Source organism: Artemia franciscana, chromosome 21 (genome assembly GCF_032884065.1).
Source record: "Artemia franciscana chromosome 21, ASM3288406v1, whole genome shotgun sequence".
NCBI classification, from domain to species: domain Eukaryota; kingdom Metazoa; phylum Arthropoda; class Branchiopoda; order Anostraca; family Artemiidae; genus Artemia; species Artemia franciscana.
In genome coordinates, this window is record NC_088883.1 from 3,402,362 (window position 1) to 3,422,562 (window position 20,201).

Here is a 20,201-nt window from a genome sequence, read left to right on the forward strand (position 1 = left end):
AAATGCAATCCTGACGGCACACCAGAGTTGAAGGTACCATCTGTGGAATATAAAACATTTTAAGGGATTCGAATCTCCTGTACATGACTGAATGAACCTGAAGTTTGAAAAAAAATTCTTTTTTTTTTTTTTGCTCAAGAAAAGGCAGAAAATATGAAAAGGGGCAGAAAATGTGATGGAACGAATCAAAGTATTTTAGCTCGTTTTTGAGCCAACTTTTCCGTATAACCTGCCTAAATCTGAAGGTTTATTATTTTCCCAGAGAATCAATGTTGCTTTTGTTAGGTCCTTGGACCCACCAAACCTGCAACATAGGAAGGTTTAATGCTCTTCACATGATCCGAGAAACCATCAAACCTGCGAAAATAAGAAGGTTCATTGGTATGGAAATTAAGGACGGAGCCTCACTTTTCTAAGATATTTATGGTAGTATAGGCCCAGGTCATGTTAAAAAGCAACGGTGCAGGCTCAGTGGTTTCATTGCTTCTCGTGAGAAATACCGAACTGCCACTTTGCTGCAGATTTGATGGTTCCATGAATCCTCTGCAAATAATAAACCTTCATATTTATAAAGGTTAAATTGAAAGGCCACGTCCCTAGTTGTCCTGTGGAAGAATAGAAAGAAACGTCTTTCACACATAACAATAGAAAGAAGCAAATCCATCACTTCTTCCGGGGCATAATATTGTTTTTGTATATTTTTAATTTGAATTAATAAATATTGATTGATTGATTGATTGCCATGTTAAGACTGCTCATTTCTGATCAGGAATCAGTTAGATACAGCAGAGCCATAAAATGGCCCTGCCATTTTTTTGAGAAAAAGGAAAAAAATGTCGGGAGTGCTTAAAAATAAATCAAATTTGTGAAGCAGGAACAAAAGACTAGTATAATCCTGTTTTCAGTTTTTGAAAGTCTCTTTCACTCGGGTTTGACTTCATTGTGCCGTGTTTTATGGCTCAAATTCTCGGTAAAGAAGCAAAAGATCCTGTTAGGCGGCTTTCAGACGGACGATGTAAGTGACATAAATAGTGCTTGTGCGGTCCTTACGTCAAAAGTTAAAATTTCTCAACTTTGGACGCAAGAGAGCTTAAAATGAACCAATAAAGAAATAGTTTCTTTGGCAAAACCTCTGAAACTAGAACTGGGTCTGTTCACTAGAAATGAAGGCAGCTTTAACTGAACTTGTGCAGGAAAACCAGCTCTATATGAGCCCTCATATCCTTGGCATAAAGGATAAAAGTGCGAATAAAGACATGTGGAGGAAAATACATGATGGCTTTGTTGCCTCTTTTCCACACGGTCTAGTTCTAAATACTCCATTTAGTTTATTTAAGGCCTCATTTTGGTAAAACTTTTTGGCCAAAGCTCAATTTTGATACCAATCGTTTAAGTGGCTTTGCATAAGAACAGGCACCTTTTGGGTCTTTTATATTGTCCATCTGAGTTCCACCTCAACCAATCATCTGCAGCTTCACGCATTTTAGGGTAAAGAAATATTCCACTTCCCGTAATTCCAACAAATCCATGTTTTCAGGATATGGAAATAGTTCTGTAGTCCTTGTAAGAAAAAAAATCGAGTGACAGGTGACGGCAGTAGGTTTATTTCGAAGAAAACGAAAGAAAAGAGAACCAGACAGAGAAAAGAGAAGAAAAAGAAGAAGAGGAAAAAGAGATAAAGGAATAAAGATTGTGAAACTCCTATTGATTATCCTCCTATAATAAAAATCTACAATTGACGTTGCGTGTGCGGTGGTAGCCGTAGGCGCAAAAATTATTTGGGGCATTTGGTAAAAACAGATGCGATTTAGTAATTTGTTCTACTCATACTTAGGAAATTCTTCAAGGCTAAGGTGGCAACGCTTGTTTCTCGAAAAGTGATAGGTCATGCTTGTTCTAACAGTTGTACTCAGGGTTGGCACTGAATGTTATTAGATAAAAAAAAAATCAACTGAAAGCAAGGGACATCATTAAAACTTATAACGAACAGAAATTATTACGTATATGAAATACCTCGCTCTTTACGCTAAAGTTCCAATTTTGTTCCATTTTTTAGGAATGACCCCTGAATCACAAAGGTCGTTTAATTAGAATTAATAGCTCTTCTGAAAGTACTAAAAAAACTTTAGCGTAGAGCGAGGTATTGACCTGGGAGCGAGTCCTCTCATATATGTAATGATTTCTGTTCGTTTAAATTTTAATGTTGCTCCATGCTTTCAGTTGAGAAAACTTGTTTTAATTTAATTTCTAATCGTTTTTTAAATTGTGCTGGAAAATCTGATAAGTCAAATGCGAAAACTCGAGAGTGAGACCAACAAAATAGACTTTCTGAATAATTATTTAAAAGGAAAGGCATAGAAAACAACAGCTGAAGGATAGAGACAAACATAACAAAACACACGAGAGAGTCAATTCCCTAAGATAGGTCAAAAGAGCTCCCCCAAAAATGTGAAAGGTTAGGCATGAACATTTGGAAAAGCGAGGCAAATTGATTTTCAAGGCTTAAACATGCCCTGACAAGGAGGCAGGTATTAGTTAAACGAAAAAAGAATAAACAGAATGATAAGCTTTAAATATTAAGAAACCTATAAAAAATACTTAAAATGATGTCCATTCATTTTTATTTTTATGCGCTGCTTTTGATTGGCGCACGAATTCACCAATCCTGATTTAGATTCTATTTAACCAAGCATATGGGAGAAAAATAGCCTATCCACAATTCTTAGGCAATTGCGCACGTGTTGAATATTGAGAATTATCTAAAAAGGGGATAGGGAAGAATCCCCCTCACCTTGGCTCAAACATTCTTTCAGACAATACTTACTGGGAAAAATAATACTATAGCTTTAAAATGCTAAAATTAATCTTGCTCTGATTAGCATCCAAGCCATTCACATATTACTTATTTGAACACAACACTTCCGTGTAAAAAATCATCAAGAATCGTTAATTTTTATGCTTTTCGAATGTACCTTCGATATTTTTTTTTAAAAATACACTCTTTGTTTAACATACTAAGTATCGTTATGTCATTTCCCATATAGTGTAAAATTGCATACACAAATTTTGATGGCTATGAAGAAATATTGAACTAATCGAAACTCATCCGCAGGCGCTCATCTCATCAAAGGTCAATCTATATTGCAAGTTTCCAATCTCCATACGCCGATAAAAAAAAGAAGTAAAATTAGCGTTTGAAGAAAATTCAGCTTACAGTCAAAGAAAGTTTTTGTAGAAAAATGAAACATCTCGTTTTTTCAGCACGTCAGCACGCTATTAATTTGTAGTGACAACTGAATAGGATAGAACTTACTTAGTTGGATACAGTTCATTTCAACTATTACTATTACTAACAGCCCACCACCACACCAACCCAACTGACTACGAACGCTTTTCCTCCATCCCAATCTATTCAAAGCCTCCCTCTTTACACCCTCCCAGGAAGTTCCCATTTCCTTTGAGTCTTCAGATCATTAATTTCCTTTACGTTCTCCCACCCAACCGTGTAGTAATGATATTTGAAAATATTTATAGACATAATATTACAAGTGGTGACAACCGTATTGACCACTTTCAAAAATTGTTTACACCAGGAGAAGGGCGCAAAGTGTGGAAGCAGTGTACTAACATAGCACAGTTTTCCATGCGCGTTGAGGGGTGGAATGGGAGACCTTTCAAAAGTGGCGAAGCAAATCTCAACCCTAAGATGTACATCGGGTGATGGAGAGTGGATGACCCTTCAGCAACTGAAATGATATCTGATCTATAGCACTGTAGAAAAAAAAAAAAATCTGCGTGTGAAGCTAATACCGAAGGGTAGCCTACTTTTTAAATAATGAACATGAGGTGACGCTTGCGGCAAGTAGTTGATCTATGCAGCACGTAGTAGAGCAATAGGCAGATCCGATCTATAGCACTGTAAAAAAAAAAAAAAAAAAAAAAAAAAAAAAAAAAAAAAAAAAAAAAAAAAAAAAAAAAAAAAAAAAAAAAAAAAAAAACTGCATGTGAAGCTAATACCGAAGGGTAGCCTACTTTTTAAATAATGAACATGAGGGGACGCTTGCGGCAAGTAGTTGATCTATGCAGCACGTAGCAGAGTAATAGGCAGTCCCAAAACAAGCTACGCAGTGGCAAAGTCCTCGATTAATACAACCTACTGTTTTCAAAAATGAAAGAACAGGTCTACTTTTGAACAGTCAGTTTTGTTTTTGGCTATGGCTTTCAATTTTTCTTGAAGAATAGTAGGTTCCCTGGTTATTCTTAGAGGATAGAACTTCCTTCTCTTCTCTGAACAAGTCTGATTTGGCTCTTATCATTTCTCAGAAAACATTTATAGATGGAAACTTAAACTTATATGACAATTTGATTATTACTTACGTTAATCGCGCAAATCTTAGATATTATTGTATTTATATATATATATATATATATATATATATATATATATATATATATATATATATGTGTGTGTGTGTGTGTGTGTGTGTGTGTGTGTTTTTTTAACTACGTAAAAATTGCGAATATATAACATTCTTCGATGTCCCATTGTCTGTGCATATAAATAGATTGTCAGGTTTACCGACTCTTGAACATGCAACATATAATTGTCCATGGGAAAAACAATCCGTATTCAGATCTATACCTCATGATTCTAATGATTGCCCTTGAGCTTTGTTGATGGTGATTGCTAATCAAACATTCCCTGTGTCGCCGTCGTCATTTATATATCCCCCTAGGCCCCCCCGGCGTCCCCGCTGTAGTTGTGTCCCTGTGTCCCGGTCGTCATTTATATTCCCTGTGTCCCGGTCGTCATTTGTGTCCCGGTGTCCCAGTCTCTAATTTCTCTTTGAGTGTCTCGGTCGTCATTTATATTCCCTGTGTCCCGGTGTCCCGGTCTATATATACATTCGTTTTTGAATTGGTCTTTTTTTTAGTTTTTAGTTTTTTACCTTTTTTTAGTTTCTTCTTTAGTTATACCTCATGATTCTAATGATTGCCCTTGAGCTTTGTTGGTGGTGATTGCTAATCGAACATTTTATGTATCCCCGTCGTCATTTACATATCCCCCTGTGCCCCCCGGCGTCCCCGTTGTAGTTGTGTCCCTGTGTCCCGGTTGTCATTTATATTCCCTGTGTCCCGGTGTCCAGGTCTGTATATACATTCGTTTTTGAATTGGTATATGATGAAATAAATTTTTATGTTTTTCCCCTTTTTTTTCTTTTTAGTTTTTTTTTTTTTGGTTTTTACCTTTTTTTAGTTTTTTTTTAGTTTTTTCTTTTTCTTTTTAGTTTTTTGTAGTTTTTACCTTTTTGGTTTTTTTATTTTTATTTTTTTAGTTTTGTTTTTCTCCTTTATTTTTCAGTTTTTTCCTTTTTTTTCTTTTTTTAGTTTTTTAGCTTTTTTAGTTTTTTTATTAGTTTTTAGTTTTTTTATTAGTTTTTTTTTTTTTTTTTTTAGTTTTTTTGTAGTTTTTACCTTTTTTTTGTTTTTTTTTAGTTTTTTTTTGGCTTGAATACATTCGTTTTTGAATTGGTATATGATGAAATAACTCAGACGTCATATGCGGACAGACAGACAGACAGACATAACACACAAACAACTTATTTGTATATATATATATATAGATATACTACTTATTATAATTATTATACTACTACTATTTTACTACTACTACTACTATTATACTCCTTATTATACTACTTATTATAGATGAAAACTTAAACTTGATGACAATTTGATTAGTACTTATGTTAATTGAACAGATCTTAGATGTGCGCAGGCTTTTTTGAATTTACCAGGAGCTGTTATCATATTATTGTATCGTAATAATGTATATATATCGTAGTTTTGCAACTAAGACAAAAACTTACATAGATCAAAACTTATTATATTGCTTATTATATACTTATTATACTACTTATAATAGATGAAAACTTAAACTTAGTTGATAAATTTGATTAGTACTTACGTTAATTTTACAGATGTGTGCGGGCTTTTTTGAATTTGCCAGGAGCTGTTATCATATTTTATATTGTAATATATATTATACTAGCTGTTGGGGTGGCGCTTCACGCCACCCCAACACCTAGTTGGTGGGGGCGCTTCGCGCCCCCCAGGCCCCCCTACGCGCGTAAGTCGTTACGCGCCATATTAGTTGTGTCCCTATGTCCCACCTTTGAATATATATATATATATATATATATATATATATATATATATATATATATATATATATATATATATATATATGTTTTTAACTACGTAAAACTTGCGAATATACAACATTCTTTGCTGTCCCATTGTCTGTGCATATACATAGATTGTCAGGTTTACCGACTCTTGAACATGCAACATATAATGGTCCATGGGAAAACAATCCGTATTCAGATCTATACCTCATGATTCTAATGATTGCCCTTGAGCTTTGTTGATGGTGATTGCTAATCGACCATTCCCTGTGTCGCCGTCGTCATTTATATATCCCCCTGTGCCCCCCGGCGTCCCCTTTGTAGTTGTGTCCATGTGTCCCGGTCGTCATTTATATTCCCTGTGTCCCCGGTCGTCATTTGTGTCCCGGTGCTTTGTTGATGATGATTGCTAATCGAACATTCCTTTTGTCCCGGTCGCTTTCTCTTTGAGTGTCGTCATTTATATTCCCTACTAGCTGTTGCGCCCCCCCAAGCCCCCCCGCGCACGTAAGTCGTTACGCCCCATATTAGTTACGCGCCATTGTAGTTGTGTCCCTGTGTCCCACCTGTAAATATAGATAGATTTATATATGTGTTTCAAACTATGTAAAAATTGCGAATATTCAACATTCTTGGCTTTCCCATTGCCTGTGCATATACAAAGCCGTATGTACTAATAATGACGTCATATGCAAACGCTCTTTTTACAAACAAACAAACATGCATACACACAACTCGTTTTTATATAGATAGATAGATAGATAGATACAATACAAATTAACTGCGTAAAACTTGCGAATATACAACATTCTTCGCTGTCCAATTGTCGCTGCATATAAATAGATTGTCAGGTTTACCGACCCTCGAACATGCAACGTACAATTGTCCATGGGAAAAACAATCAGTATTAAGATCTATACCACATTTTTCTAATGATTGACCTTGAGCTTTGTTAATGGTGATTGCAAATGCTAATCAAATTGGGAATTGCAATCTTTTAAATTGAAAAGGCAGATCCGTTGGAATCATGGGAATGCGAGGAATAAGAACAGCCTCACCCTCAGAAGGCCCTGTCAAGATTGTGGCCTCTATTAGGTTTTCCATTGTTTTTTTTACGGCAAGTCGCGTGCCATTGCAAAGCTTTGGTGGGTTGATATTTCTTAAAAGTATTATTGGTACGCCTATTTTTAGTTGTAGCACGTGTGGTGGAAACCCTGAAAGATCTATGGAATTTAAAAATTCAGATGGATAATTAACCGCTTCATTTGGTTCCAAAACTGTGTCGACTGACTTGTAAAGGACTGCCTGGTCTCGAATCTTGGTCAAAACAATATTGTTGATTTCGTGGACGTCTATATTTTTGGGTGCGAGAATCGCTCTTTCACTTAGCCATTTATTATTTTTATAATTTTTTAGAATATTCGGAAATACTTTTTCAATCAATTCATTTTTGGACGTCACTAAATTACAGAAATCAGCAGGTAGTTGTATACGTCCTGAAATCGAGTCTACTGGGAGCTTTCCGTTTCCAATTGCCAGCAATTGATCTGAAAATGTTTGACCAGAGTCATCGTTTTGCAATCGGACACGCATATTTGTAGTTAATTTTAATATTTTTACGTGTGCCCATAAATTAGAATTTTTCAGGCAAGCATTCATTTCGTCTGCAGGAGTTAAACTACGTAAAAATTGCGAATATACAACATTCTTGGCTTTCCCATTGTCTGTGCATATACAAAGCCGTATGTACTAATAATGACGTCATATGCAAACGCTCTTTTTACAAACAAACAAACATGCATACACACAACTCGTTTTTATATAGATAGATAGATAGATAGATACAATACAAATTAACTGCGTAAAACTTGCGAATATACAACATTCTTCGCTGTCCAATTGTCGCTGCATATAAATAGATTGTCAGGTTTACCGACCCTCGAACATGCAACGTACAATTGTCCATGGGAAAAACAATCAGTATTAAGATCTATACCACATTTTTCTAATGATTGACCTTGAGCTTTGTTAATGGTGATTGCAAATGCTAATCGAATTGGGAATTGCAATCTTTTAAATTGAAAAGGCAGATCCGTTGGAATCATGGGAATGCGAGGAATAAGAACAGCCTCACCCTCAGAAGGCCCTGTCAAGATTGTGGCCTCTATTAGGTTTTCCATTGTTTTTTTTACGGCAAGTCGCGTGCCATTGCAAAGCTTTGGTGGGTTGATATTTCTTAAAAGTATTATTGGTACGCCTATTTTTAGTTGTAGCACGTGTGGTGGAAACCCTGAAAGATCTATGGAATTTAAAAATTCAGATGGATAATTAACCGCTTCATTTGGTTCCAAAACTGTGTCGACTGACTTGTAAAGGACTGCCTGGTCTCGAATCTTGGTCAAAACAATATTGTTGATTTCGTGGACGTCTATATTTTTGGGTGCGAGAATCGCTCTTTCACTTAGCCATTTATTATTTTTATAATTTTTTAGAATATTCGGAAATACTTTTTCAATCAATTCATTTTTGGACGTCACTAAATTACAGAAATCAGCAGGTAGTTGTATACGTCCTGAAATCGAGTCTACTGGGAGCTTTCCGTTTCCAATTGCCAGCAATTGATCTGAAAATGTTTGACCAGAGTCATCGTTTTGCAATCGGACACGCATATTTGTAGTTAATTTTAATATTTTTACGTGTGCCCATAAATTAGAATTTTTCAGGCAAGCATTCATTTCGTCTGCAGGAGTTAAACTACGTAAAAATTGCGAATATACAACATTCTTGGCTTTCCCATTGTCTGTGCATATACAAAGCCGTATGTACTAATAATGACGTCATATGCAAACGCTCTTTTTACAAACAAACAAACATGCATACACACAACTCGTTTTTATATAGATAGATAGATAGATAGATACAATACAAATTAACTACGTAAAACTTGCGAATATACAACATTCTTCGCTGTCCAATTGTCGCTGCATATAAATAGATTGTCAGGTTTACCGACCCTCGAACATGCAACGTACAATTGTCCATGGGAAAAACAATCAGTATTAAGATCTATACCACATTTTTCTAATGATTGACCTTGAGCTTTGTTAATGGTGATTGCAAATGCTAATCGAATTGGGAATTGCAATCTTTTAAATTGAAAAGGCAGATCCGTTGGAATCATGGGAATGCGAGGAATAAGAACAGCCTCACCCTCAAAAGGCCCTGTCAAGATTGTGGCCTCTATTAGGTTTTCCATTGTTTTTTTTTACGGCAAGTCGCGTGCCATTGCAAAGCTTTGGTGGGTTGATATTTCTTAAAAGTATTATTGGTACGCCTATTTTTAGTTGTAGCACGTGTGGTGGAAACCCTGAAAGATCTATGGAATTTAAAAATTCAGATGGATAATTAACCGCTTCATTTGGTTCCAAAACTGTGTCGACTGACTTGTAAAGGACTGCCTGGTCTCGAATCTTGGTCAAAACAATATTGTTGATTTCGTGGACGTCTATATTTTTGGGTTCGAGAATCGCTCTTTCACTCAGCCATTTATTATTTTTATAATTTTTTAGAATATCCGGAAATACTTTTTCAATCAATTCATTTTTGGACGTCACTAAATTACAGAAATCAGCAGGTAGTTGTATTACGTCCTGAAATTGAGTCTATCGTATCATAAATGTCTTTTTGTTCCGACGTTAACTTGGAAATGTTATTTTGTACATACGACAATAGATCACTCGTACTGTAACTTTGTTCACGATCCAATTCTACACATGTCGAAACAGCAGCGATACGGTTAGGTGAAGGCATTCCCAAATCCTGAAGAGGTTTGTTTGCCATACATACGCACAAATCTTCAATAATAACTAAAGTGTAGTTATAAATTTCTGATGTAAAATCAAAAGTCATATCTGACGTCTCTAACTGTTTTCGATGGAGTATATCTTCGGACATTTTTGACTTATATTTTTCCCATAACTCTGTAGGAGCTGATGGAGAGCAAGTTGTTAAAATGATGCCAAACAATGCAAGAATTTGACTTGGGGTTGACGTTTCGCACGCGTCATTGATGCAGTTATCCCAGTGTTGGTCATTCTCCAATAAATTCAGAGCTTGGCATGCACTACGGTAAGTGTCATGTATAGTACCGTTTACAGTTCTCAAATACTCAAAGGATGTCGGACCGGGTACATTCACCGAAAGCAGGCGTAGAAAGAAGCATTCATGTTGATTGGGGTGAACGGTGTAGAGTCTTCCTATCGTGGTATCTTTGAAGATGGTAGGTTGGCCGTCGACTGACTTACCCTGTTTTCGACGTTCAAATACTTTATTTGTAGTATTCCACGTGTAATACGAAGGCACTTCAGTATACAGCAGTTTTTTTGCAAAAGAATCATTTTTGCAAAGCGAAAAAAAGCTGCTAATTTTGTATCCGGTGGATTCAGGGCTCTTTGTTGCACGTTGGTTTCCGAGAAATAAACACGTTGACCATTCTGTAAGTGTACCGCTAAGTGAACAACAGCTGGACTACGTTCATGTATCGGAAATGAAAGAACTCGCCAAACAGCTTCATTACTGCTTATGTATCTTCCAGCCTGATATTGTACGATTTCGTCGAAATCTTTGATTTCGGGCTGCAAGCCAAAAACTGCCATGTCACTGCCTTTGTTGACGTATTTACATATGTATTTGATTGCCTTTACGGAGTTATTTTGTTTTTAGTATTTTTTAGTTTTTTACATTTTTTCTTTTTTCAGTTTTCTTTTTCTACTTTATTTTTCAGCTTCACTATGAAATACATATCGCCGAACCTTTGTTTTTTTAACTAAAATCTGGTAGGCATTGATGACCTTATCCAAGTCAAAATCCCAAACCCAATCATCATCGCTATCATTTTCAGTTTTGATATGTTTTGACTCTCGCTGTCCAGGTGGATCTTCATCTAACTACGCGGTTTTGCGTTCTTTAGCCTCAAGCCTGTTTCCTTGCTGTTCTTTTGATTCCTCGGCACGCTTTCTTTTCTGACTTTCTCTATCAGCAGCAAGTTTTTTGGCATAGACTCTTTGAGCATCTTCATCGGCTTTTGCCATTGTAAGTTCATCAGTCATTTTAAACTTAAACATTAATAGATTTCTACGTGAACATATATGTCTTAAATATCTTTAATGACGTCACCGTCATAGCAAAAATGACGACAACTAACTTCATGACGTCAGTCGACACAGAAACATGACGTCACCTGACAGACAGACAGACAACTTATATACTAGGTGTTGGGGTGGCGCAAAGAATGTTGTATATTCGCAAGTTTTACTTGCGAATATACAACATTCTTTGCTGTCCCATTGTCTTTGCATATAAATAGATTGTCAGGTTTACCGACTCTTGAACATGCAACATATAATGGTCCATGGGAAAACAATCTGTATTCAGATCTATACCTCATGATTCTAATGATTGCCCTTGAGCTTTGTTGATGGTGATTGCTAATCGACCATTCCCTGTCCCGGTGTCCCGGTCGTCATTTACATCCCCCTGTTTCCCCCGGTGTCCCCGTTGTAGTTGTGTCCCTGTGTCCCGGTCGTCATTTATATTCCCTGTGTCCCGGTCGTCATTTGTATCCCGGTGTCCCGGTCTGTATATACATTCGTTTTTTAGTTTTGTTTTTCTCCTTTATTTTTTTCCTTTTTTTTTCTTTTTTAGCTTATTTAGATTTTTAGATTTTTTAGTTTTTTTATTAGTTTTTAGTTTTTTTTTCTTTTTAGTTTTTTTGTCCCGGTCGTCATTTATATCCCCCTGTTTCCCCCGGTGTCCCCGTTGTAGTTGTGTCCCTGTGTCCCGGTCGTCATTTATATTCCCTGTGTCCCGGTCGTCATTTGTATCCCGGTGTACCGGTCTGTATATACATTCGTTTTTTAGTTTTGTTTTTCTCCTTTATTTTTTGCCTTTTTTTTTCTTTTTTAGTTTATTTAGATTTTTAGATTTTTTAGTTTTTTTATTAGTTTTTAGTTTTTTTTTCTTTTTAGTTTTTTTGTAGTTTTTAACTTCTTTTTAGTTTTGTTAATTTTTTTTTTTACTTATGTCCTGGTCGTCATTTATACTCCCTGTGTCCCGGTGCTTTGTTGATTGCTAATCGAACATTCCTTTTGTCCTGGTCGCTTTCTCTTTGAGTGTCGTCATTTATTTTTTTCTTTTTTAGTTCTTTTAGTTTTTACCTTTTTTAGTTTTTTTTTAGTTTTTTAGATGAAAATTTTTTTTTAGTTTTTTCCTTTTTTTCTTTTTAGTTTTTTATTGGTTTTTACCTTTATGTTAGCTTATTTTTCAGTTTTTTCCTTTTTTTTTATTTTTTTTTTATTTTTTATTTTTTTTAGTTTTTTACCTTTTTTTAGTTTTTTTAGTTTTTTTAGTTTTTTTAGTTTTTTAGCTTTTTTACTTTTTTTATTAGTTTCTAGTTTTTTTGTAGTTTTTGCCTTTTTTTAGTTTTTTCAGTTTTTTTTTAGTTTTTTATTGGTTTTTACCTTTATTTTAGCTTATTTTTCAGTTTTTTCCTTTTTTTTAGTTTTTTTTAGTTTTTAGTTTTTTTAGTTTTTTACCTTTTTTTAGTTTTTTTTAGTTTTTTTAGTTTTTTAGCTTTTTTATTTTTTTATTAGTTTTTAGTTTTTTTTGTAGTTTTTGCCTTTTTTTAGTTTTTTAGCTTTTTTATTAGTTTTTAGTTTTTTTTGTAGTTTTTGCCTTTTTTTAGTTTTTTTAGTTTTTTAGCTTTTTTATTTTTTTTATTAGTTTTTAGTTTTTTTTGTAGTTTTTGCCTTTTTTTAGTTTTTTCAGTTTTGACGTCACCTGATCCAGTTTTTTCAGGTGACGTCACCTGATCCACGATCCACAGATCCACAGACAACTTATTTTTATATATATAGATAGTTTTTTTTTTACTTATGTCCTGGTCGTCATTTATACTCCCTGTGTCCCGGTGCTTTGTTGATTGCTAATCGAACATTCCTTTTGTCCTGGTCGCTTTCTCTTTGAGTTTCGTCATTTATTTTTTTCTTTTTTAGTTCTTTTAGTTTTTACCTTTTTTAGTTTTTTTTAGTTTTTTAGATGAAAATTTTTTTTAGTTTTTTCCTTTTTTTCTTTTTAGTTTTTTATTGGTTTTTACCTTTATTTTAGCTTATTTTTCAGTTTTTTCCTTTTTTTTAGTTTTTTTTTATTTTTTATTTTTTTTAGTTTTTTACCTTTTTTTAGTTTTTTTAGTTTTTTTAGTTTTTTAGCTTTTTTACTTTTTTTATTAGTTTTTAGTTTTTTTTTGTAGTTTTTGCCTTTTTTAGTTTTTTCAGTTTTTTTTTTAGTTTTTTATTGGTTTTTACCTTTATTTTAGCTTATTTTTCAGTTTTTTCCTTTTTTTTAGTTTTTTTTAGTTTTTAGTTTTTTTAGTTTTTTAGTTTTTTAGCTTTTTTATTTTTTTTATTAGTTTTTAGTTTTTTTTGTAGTTTTTGCCTTTTTTAGTTTTTTTTAGTTTTTTAGCTTTTTTATTAGTTTTTAGTTTTTTTTGTAGTTTTTGCCTTTTTTTAGTTTTTTTAGTTTTTTAGCTTTTTTATTTTTTTTATTAGTTTTTAGTTTTTTTTGTAGTTTTTGCCTTTTTTTAGTTTTTTCAGTTTTGACGTCACCTGATCCAGTTTTTTCAGGTGACGTCACCTGATCCATCCACAGACAGACAGACAGACAACTTATTTTTATATAGATAGATAGATATAGATGTGCCGGTGTCCCGGTCGTCATTTGTGTCCCGATGTCCCGGTCTGTAATTTCGTCAGTTGAAAACATGACGTCAGTCGACACACAAACATGACGTCACCCGACAGACAGACCCACACACACACAGACAACTTATTTTTATATATATAGATAGATAGCGTAGTTTTGCAACTAAAATAATGGATCATGTCTATTTCATTTTTCAAATATAAAAAAAAAAATAAATCTCTCTTAGTGCCCCTAGTATTCCTTTTTTTATGACTGTAAAGATTCACAGGCCGAGGACTCTTTAGGAGAGAAGAAAAAACACAAATCTTGTTTGAATACGATATTCCACTGGACCCAGCTGCGCTGAGTGAAAAGAAACTGTTTTTTAATTTCTTTCACAGAATAACTTTAAATTCTTTCTATTTTATTCGTTGTAGAAAGTAAAACTACTGGGTATTAGACGCATGGGTATTTGTGACGTCATTCACATGAGAAATATTTTCAAACATTAATTTAGGCCCTATTTTCCCAAGTTGCGACCAAAGTTTCCCAAAGTTGTGACCTATCTAGAACGTTTTTTTTTTTTCACAACAGAAAATGAACAATCATCATACTACAAACACATCTATTAAACAAACAATATCACCGAGCGAAGATCAGTCCCCTGGTATACAAATCATTATAATTGTAATGTATATTATATTATAATTAGTATATTATAATTAGTATTATATAATACTAATATGTATATTAGTATTATATTATAATTGTAATGTGTATATTATAATTGTAATGTTTCTGCCGCATAGCATATCATCTAATGTGAAGTAGTTAAGAATCCACAGATAAATGCCATTCTCCAAAGACCAGAATCAACTAAATTTGCAAACACAAAAACTGTATTGTGAAACTCATCCTACTTATGCTCAAGACTTTCAACCTTCAGATGTAATGCTTTCAAACTAATTTCAAACTAAAAATTAGGTCTTGTATATTGAAAAGATTAACTAGTAAAGAATGTCTATTAGAGATGAATTGATTTATTCGCACCCGAAATTAGAATCCCTAGGGATTAAAATCTAAAACAAATTTTTGTCAATTTAGTCAGTCAGTAGATCAATAGTGCGTTTTCTTATACTTTTAAATAATGGCTTCTGGAAACAAGGAAAGGTAATGTAAAAAAGATTCTTAATTCTGAGCTTCTTTCCCTAAGCTTTTTTTTAAGCACAGGTTGTTACCCGTGGTACTTTCACAGGGATGTTTACCGGTCCTGCCTCATATTCCACACCCGCTTTTAGTTCCAAAGATGAGTGTTTTTTGATTAAAAAGAAAAAAAAAAACTCCAGTTATAACCAAATAAAACCTTTCTCAAAACCTTACAAAACCATAGACATGTGAAACTGTGATCCTACGTATGCTCAAGACTTTAAACCTTCAGATGTAATGCTTCCAACCTACAACTATTTTTTTTTACAAAACTATAGACATGTGAAACTCATCCTACTCATGCTCAAGACTTTCAACCTTCGGAGGTAATGCTTTCAACCTTCAATTATTGGCCATTTAACAATATAAGATAGGACTTCAACTTTACAAGGAGGCTCCATAAAACTTGTGTTTTATGGGAGGAGGAGGCTCCGTTTTACGTGTGTCTATAATGGGTATGTAATTCTCACATTAACTTTAATTAATTTCCATATTAATTTCTAAAATACTTTTGATTCAATAAATCTTACCAGATTCAATGGATTTAGCAGGTTTTGGGGCTGGCTTGGGTGGGCGTTGGTAGGAAATCCTCGAAGGTGACTCTCTGAAATGAAGAAAAATAAATAAATAAAGAGACACCAATAAATATGTTAGGCCCGATCAAAGCCAGAGACACGCACCCCAGCCATATTAAATCACAAAGATGCACGACTACACGGTCAAATAATGTGTACCAATCATAATCTTTAAACAGGAACAATGTTTAATATTCAAGTTGATTCAAGTTCGGGCGTGCTTTTATTTAACAATAAATCCACAACAATAGCAAATATCAGCTTCAGCTTAAGGCACCCCCGTCAGGTTCCATGGCCAGAACATGGGAAGGAAGAAATACCAGCGAATAATATATGAGGACCAATACGTTGAACCAATGATTAAAGGCAGTAAATTTTGAACAAAGAAAAGGTAAGAGCTTGGAACTTCCTAAACAAAGTCTGGAAAAGAATACAAAGACATGGATTTAACAGGCAAAGTTAGGAACAAATTAGTGTTGGATGTAAGCTACACAATTAAATATAACTGTTGAACTAAAGCAATGTATGACCTGTCTTGGGTGGTATTTCTCAACAAAGACAACATTTGGAGTTATTCTTTTTTTTTTTTCTTTTTTTTTTTACAAAACCATAGACGTGCAGCAAAGACAGTCATCGAACGATTATAACATGTTTTATAGTCTATCAGATATTCGTGGTCACCATGTGTAAGCAAAAAGCTACCCACGCCAATATTAGCCGAATTTCGAAAAATATATCTTTTTTAAATGAAACTTATTATTAAGACAAGAAAATACTTTTTTTTGGCTGCAGAATAATAGTTGTCTCATTATCCGTCCCTGATATATGGCACAAAAATAATTTTCTATTCATAATTATTCCCAATATGTAAAATTTACTGTGTTTAAAGCTATTCATAAAAAAAAACTACTAACATATGTAAAATTGCATTATATCAGAAAAAGGAGGGATACACCCCTAAAAGTAATACAAAAGTGTTAATTAATTAGCTTATCATCTTGTCAGCCCAAGAACAAAACAAAGGTGTTTCATGAAAGAATTTTCCAGAAGTTTTGCGAGTGGCAAGAACAGATACACCTAGATTTCAGAAGAAAAGAAGATCAGTTCAGCGGCAGAGGTGACTAAACATCGACCCATTGCTTATTTAGAATCGTACCTGTCAACAAAAACGAGATTAGGAGTTAGTACCTTTTGAATTTCGACAGGTGAATCAATGCAAATACGTTAGCTAAGACAGTTGTCGAAGAATAATTTTTTGAAGTCATCCTAATCACATTCGATTCATCTCAAGGCCATTCAAATACGGGGGATTCTACATGGGGTTGGGGGGGGGGGCTCCGTGACAAAAAATCTATACTATACACATACAATAAGGATATCAGAAACGTGTGAGCTTTGCAGGTGTTGGAGGAACAAGGATCAAAGCCCCTCACCCCCCCTTCATGCGCTTATGGATTCGATTAGGGAGAATTCCTCTATTTTTCGCTAATAATGATAGGGAAAAGGCAGAAATAGTGTTAAAGAAAAGACAATTCGTATATCATGTCGTAAAAATTGTGCCCACGGATTTCTGTTGTAGTCAAGGCTGTATACAGGGGTTTTTGGGTTTGACCCCCCCCCCCCAAAAAAAAAAAAAAACAACATATTTCCGAGTCGTAAGAACTTCACAAAAATTGATATAAACAAATTTTTGATTCTTCAAAAAGAATTTGTACCTACCCCCCCCCCAAAAAAAAAAATCCTGGATACGGCCCAGGCTGTAGTCATAAAATTTGGAATACGTGCTTTCACTGAAGATTTTATCAGGATCCACATAAAAAGACACATACGCACATTTAGTCGTTTTTTAGGGGGGGGGGGGGTAAAAAAAATGTTTGCTACTCTGAATAAGTGTCAGAGTAGTGACCCACTATGTAAGTGGGGGACCGAGTCCCTTCCTCTTACATACGTTCCTGTGCACCAGTCTAACTTTCTGGGAGAGGCATAAGAGGGATTTTCCTTAAATGGGCTAAAAAACACCAAACTAGATCATGGTTTGCAAGGTTACCCCCACCTCCCGTCCCTAGTATGCTGGTATGGTCAATACATTCATAAAATCTTGTCTTCTAAATATAATTTCTAAACTACTTTCGTCCAACGCTTGGCAACCTTAGAAGATAAAGCGACTGGTGCCAATTAATTATAAAATAAATTAATACCGCTGTTCTATTCCCTGGGCGGGAAATGTTTAGAAATAAAAAGCGTTTGTCGGTTAAAACACGGGTGATTATTTGTTCCTCTACGAAAATAAATAGACATTTCGCCGAAAAGTAACTGCGTATTTTTGTGGAATCGGATAGTTCATTATTTATTTTTTTAGGGGGGGGGGGTCAAATGTAAGATCTATAATGAAAGGATATAGAAAATCTATTTGTCATTAAAACGGGAATAAATGCTTTGTCATTGATATAAGACAGCTTGATAAAGGACAGCTTTAGGTTACATTAGCGGATAAAGTAATATATGTTTGCTGTCGTTCGGTAATATATGATTCTAAATATATTGTTTATGTTGATTTTAAATTTTTACTGGTTAAGTAATATGTGAATCTAAACTCGTTTGGTAATATATATGCTATAATGACAGAGCAGAATAACTGCTCTGTCATTGATATAAGACGATATCTCTAGACCATTTTTAGTTTCTTAATCTTTTTGGTTTTAGTAATCGTAGCTTTTTAGTTTTAAACACCGTCTTTCTATTTTCGACCTAGTCCTATGACATAAGGAAATTTTCTTTTACTTTTTAGGTTGAACCTATTTTTCAATAAGTTCGTCTTATATCAATGACTGCTTTGTAATTGATATAAGACGATATGTCTAGAGCATTTTTAGTTTTTTATTCTTTTTAGTTTTAGTAATCATAGCTTTTTAGTTTAAACATCGTCTTTATATTTTCGACCTAGTCCTATGACATAAGGGAAATTGTTCTTTTACTTTTTAGGTTGAACCTTTTTTACACTGTATTATTCACGGTTCGAGTTTCTCAGTTTCACTGTTTTTCACTGCTTTCTTGCTTAAGCCTTTTTGTGACCTAAAGACAACATGGTAGACAGATTTATGTAGCTTCTAAATACAAAGGACAGTGACAATGAGATTTTATTATTTGAATTCATTATAAAGAAACTTGAACACCCAAATATTCTTAAAAAAAAAAAAAACAGGAAAAATCGGAAATTCGATTTTTGTATGAAGAAGATCTCGATCCGGGGGGAATCCAAAAAATAAGCTCACAACAAGCCAAGTTTCTTATCGCAATTTATCTGTAGCCCTAGATGTCCCTTCCCTTATTGGTGGGAGATTCTTATTGGGATTTCTTCTTTTTATTTGCCCGGGAATTTGTTATAGATGGTCGAGCTCCTCCCCCTCCAAAAAAATGAAATAAAAAAAAAAATTGGTAGCAAGGGGTGTCATATTTAAGAATAAAAAAAGAAAACGAAAAAAAGAAAAAGAATAAAAAGATCATCAAAAAGCTAAAAATAAATGAAACCAAAAAGCTTAAGAAGAAATTACATTCCGTTAAAGGTGAAGCTGTCTTTGGTGATCAAAAGATTGTTAATATTAGAATTTTTACGGACAAAAGCAATGAAAAACTTAACCAATAAGTCTTGCTTATTTAACTTTTTATTTTAACCGGCAATGTTGACCAAAGTGTGATAATACCCTAAATCTTCTTACTTTTGAAATAATTTTGAAAGATTTTTTTTTGAAAATCACTGTTTTTAGATACGAATAGATCTGCCACATATCACTGATGGAGCGAGCTCCTCCCCCTCCAAAAAAATAAAATACAATAAAAGTATTTAATTTACATATTATTATTTTCAGTAACGCTCCTAGAACAGGGATAGACCATCTATAACAAATTCCTGGGCAAGTAAAAAGAAGAAATCCCAATAAGAATCTCCCACCAATAAGGGAAGGGACATCTAGGGCTACAGATAAATTGCGATAAGAAGCTTGGCTTGTTGTGATCTTATTTTTTGGATTCCCCCCCCTCCTCAAAAAAGGAACTGGTGCACGTAAAATCACTTTCATCATTTTCTTGTTTACCGATGAGTTAAGTTCAGCGATTAAATTGGATCTGTTGATTCAATAATTGAATAATTGAAGGTACAAGAAAAAATTAATAGATGCGAAAATTTGCAGATGAGAAACTCATCTGCAAAAAACCCTCCGGGTCCCTCTTTTTAGTGAAGCTTTTATTCATCTGCACGTGATATTTAGTCTGACATCATTTTTTTACTCCTTGTCTTGACTTACATCTCCTGCCAGGCGCTGCTCAGCGTAGAGATATTTCTCCACTTCGGCCCACAGCGACTACATGTGTTTCGCCAAGTATGATGTTTGCCATCGCGAGGCACTAAAATATCCTGCCTGACTTCACAGATGTTATTTACGGGTAGTACTAGAGGCATTGGAATCCAGGTTCTCAAGCAATTTTAAGTTTGTTTTAG

The 20,201-nt window shown here is 34.2% G+C and overlaps 1 protein-coding gene across 1 annotated transcript in view; it reads right to left on the reverse strand.

Moving 5' to 3' along the window:
- LOC136040606 (uncharacterized) overlaps nt 1-20,201 on the reverse strand; it is a 138,565-nt gene that overhangs the window by 6,060 nt on the left and 112,304 nt on the right. Inside the window, exon 4 of the mRNA XM_065724867.1 lies at nt 15,662-15,735. Within this exon, the coding sequence (XP_065580939.1) occupies nt 15,662-15,735 (74 nt within the window). The remainder of the gene's footprint in view (nt 1-15,661; nt 15,736-20,201) is intronic.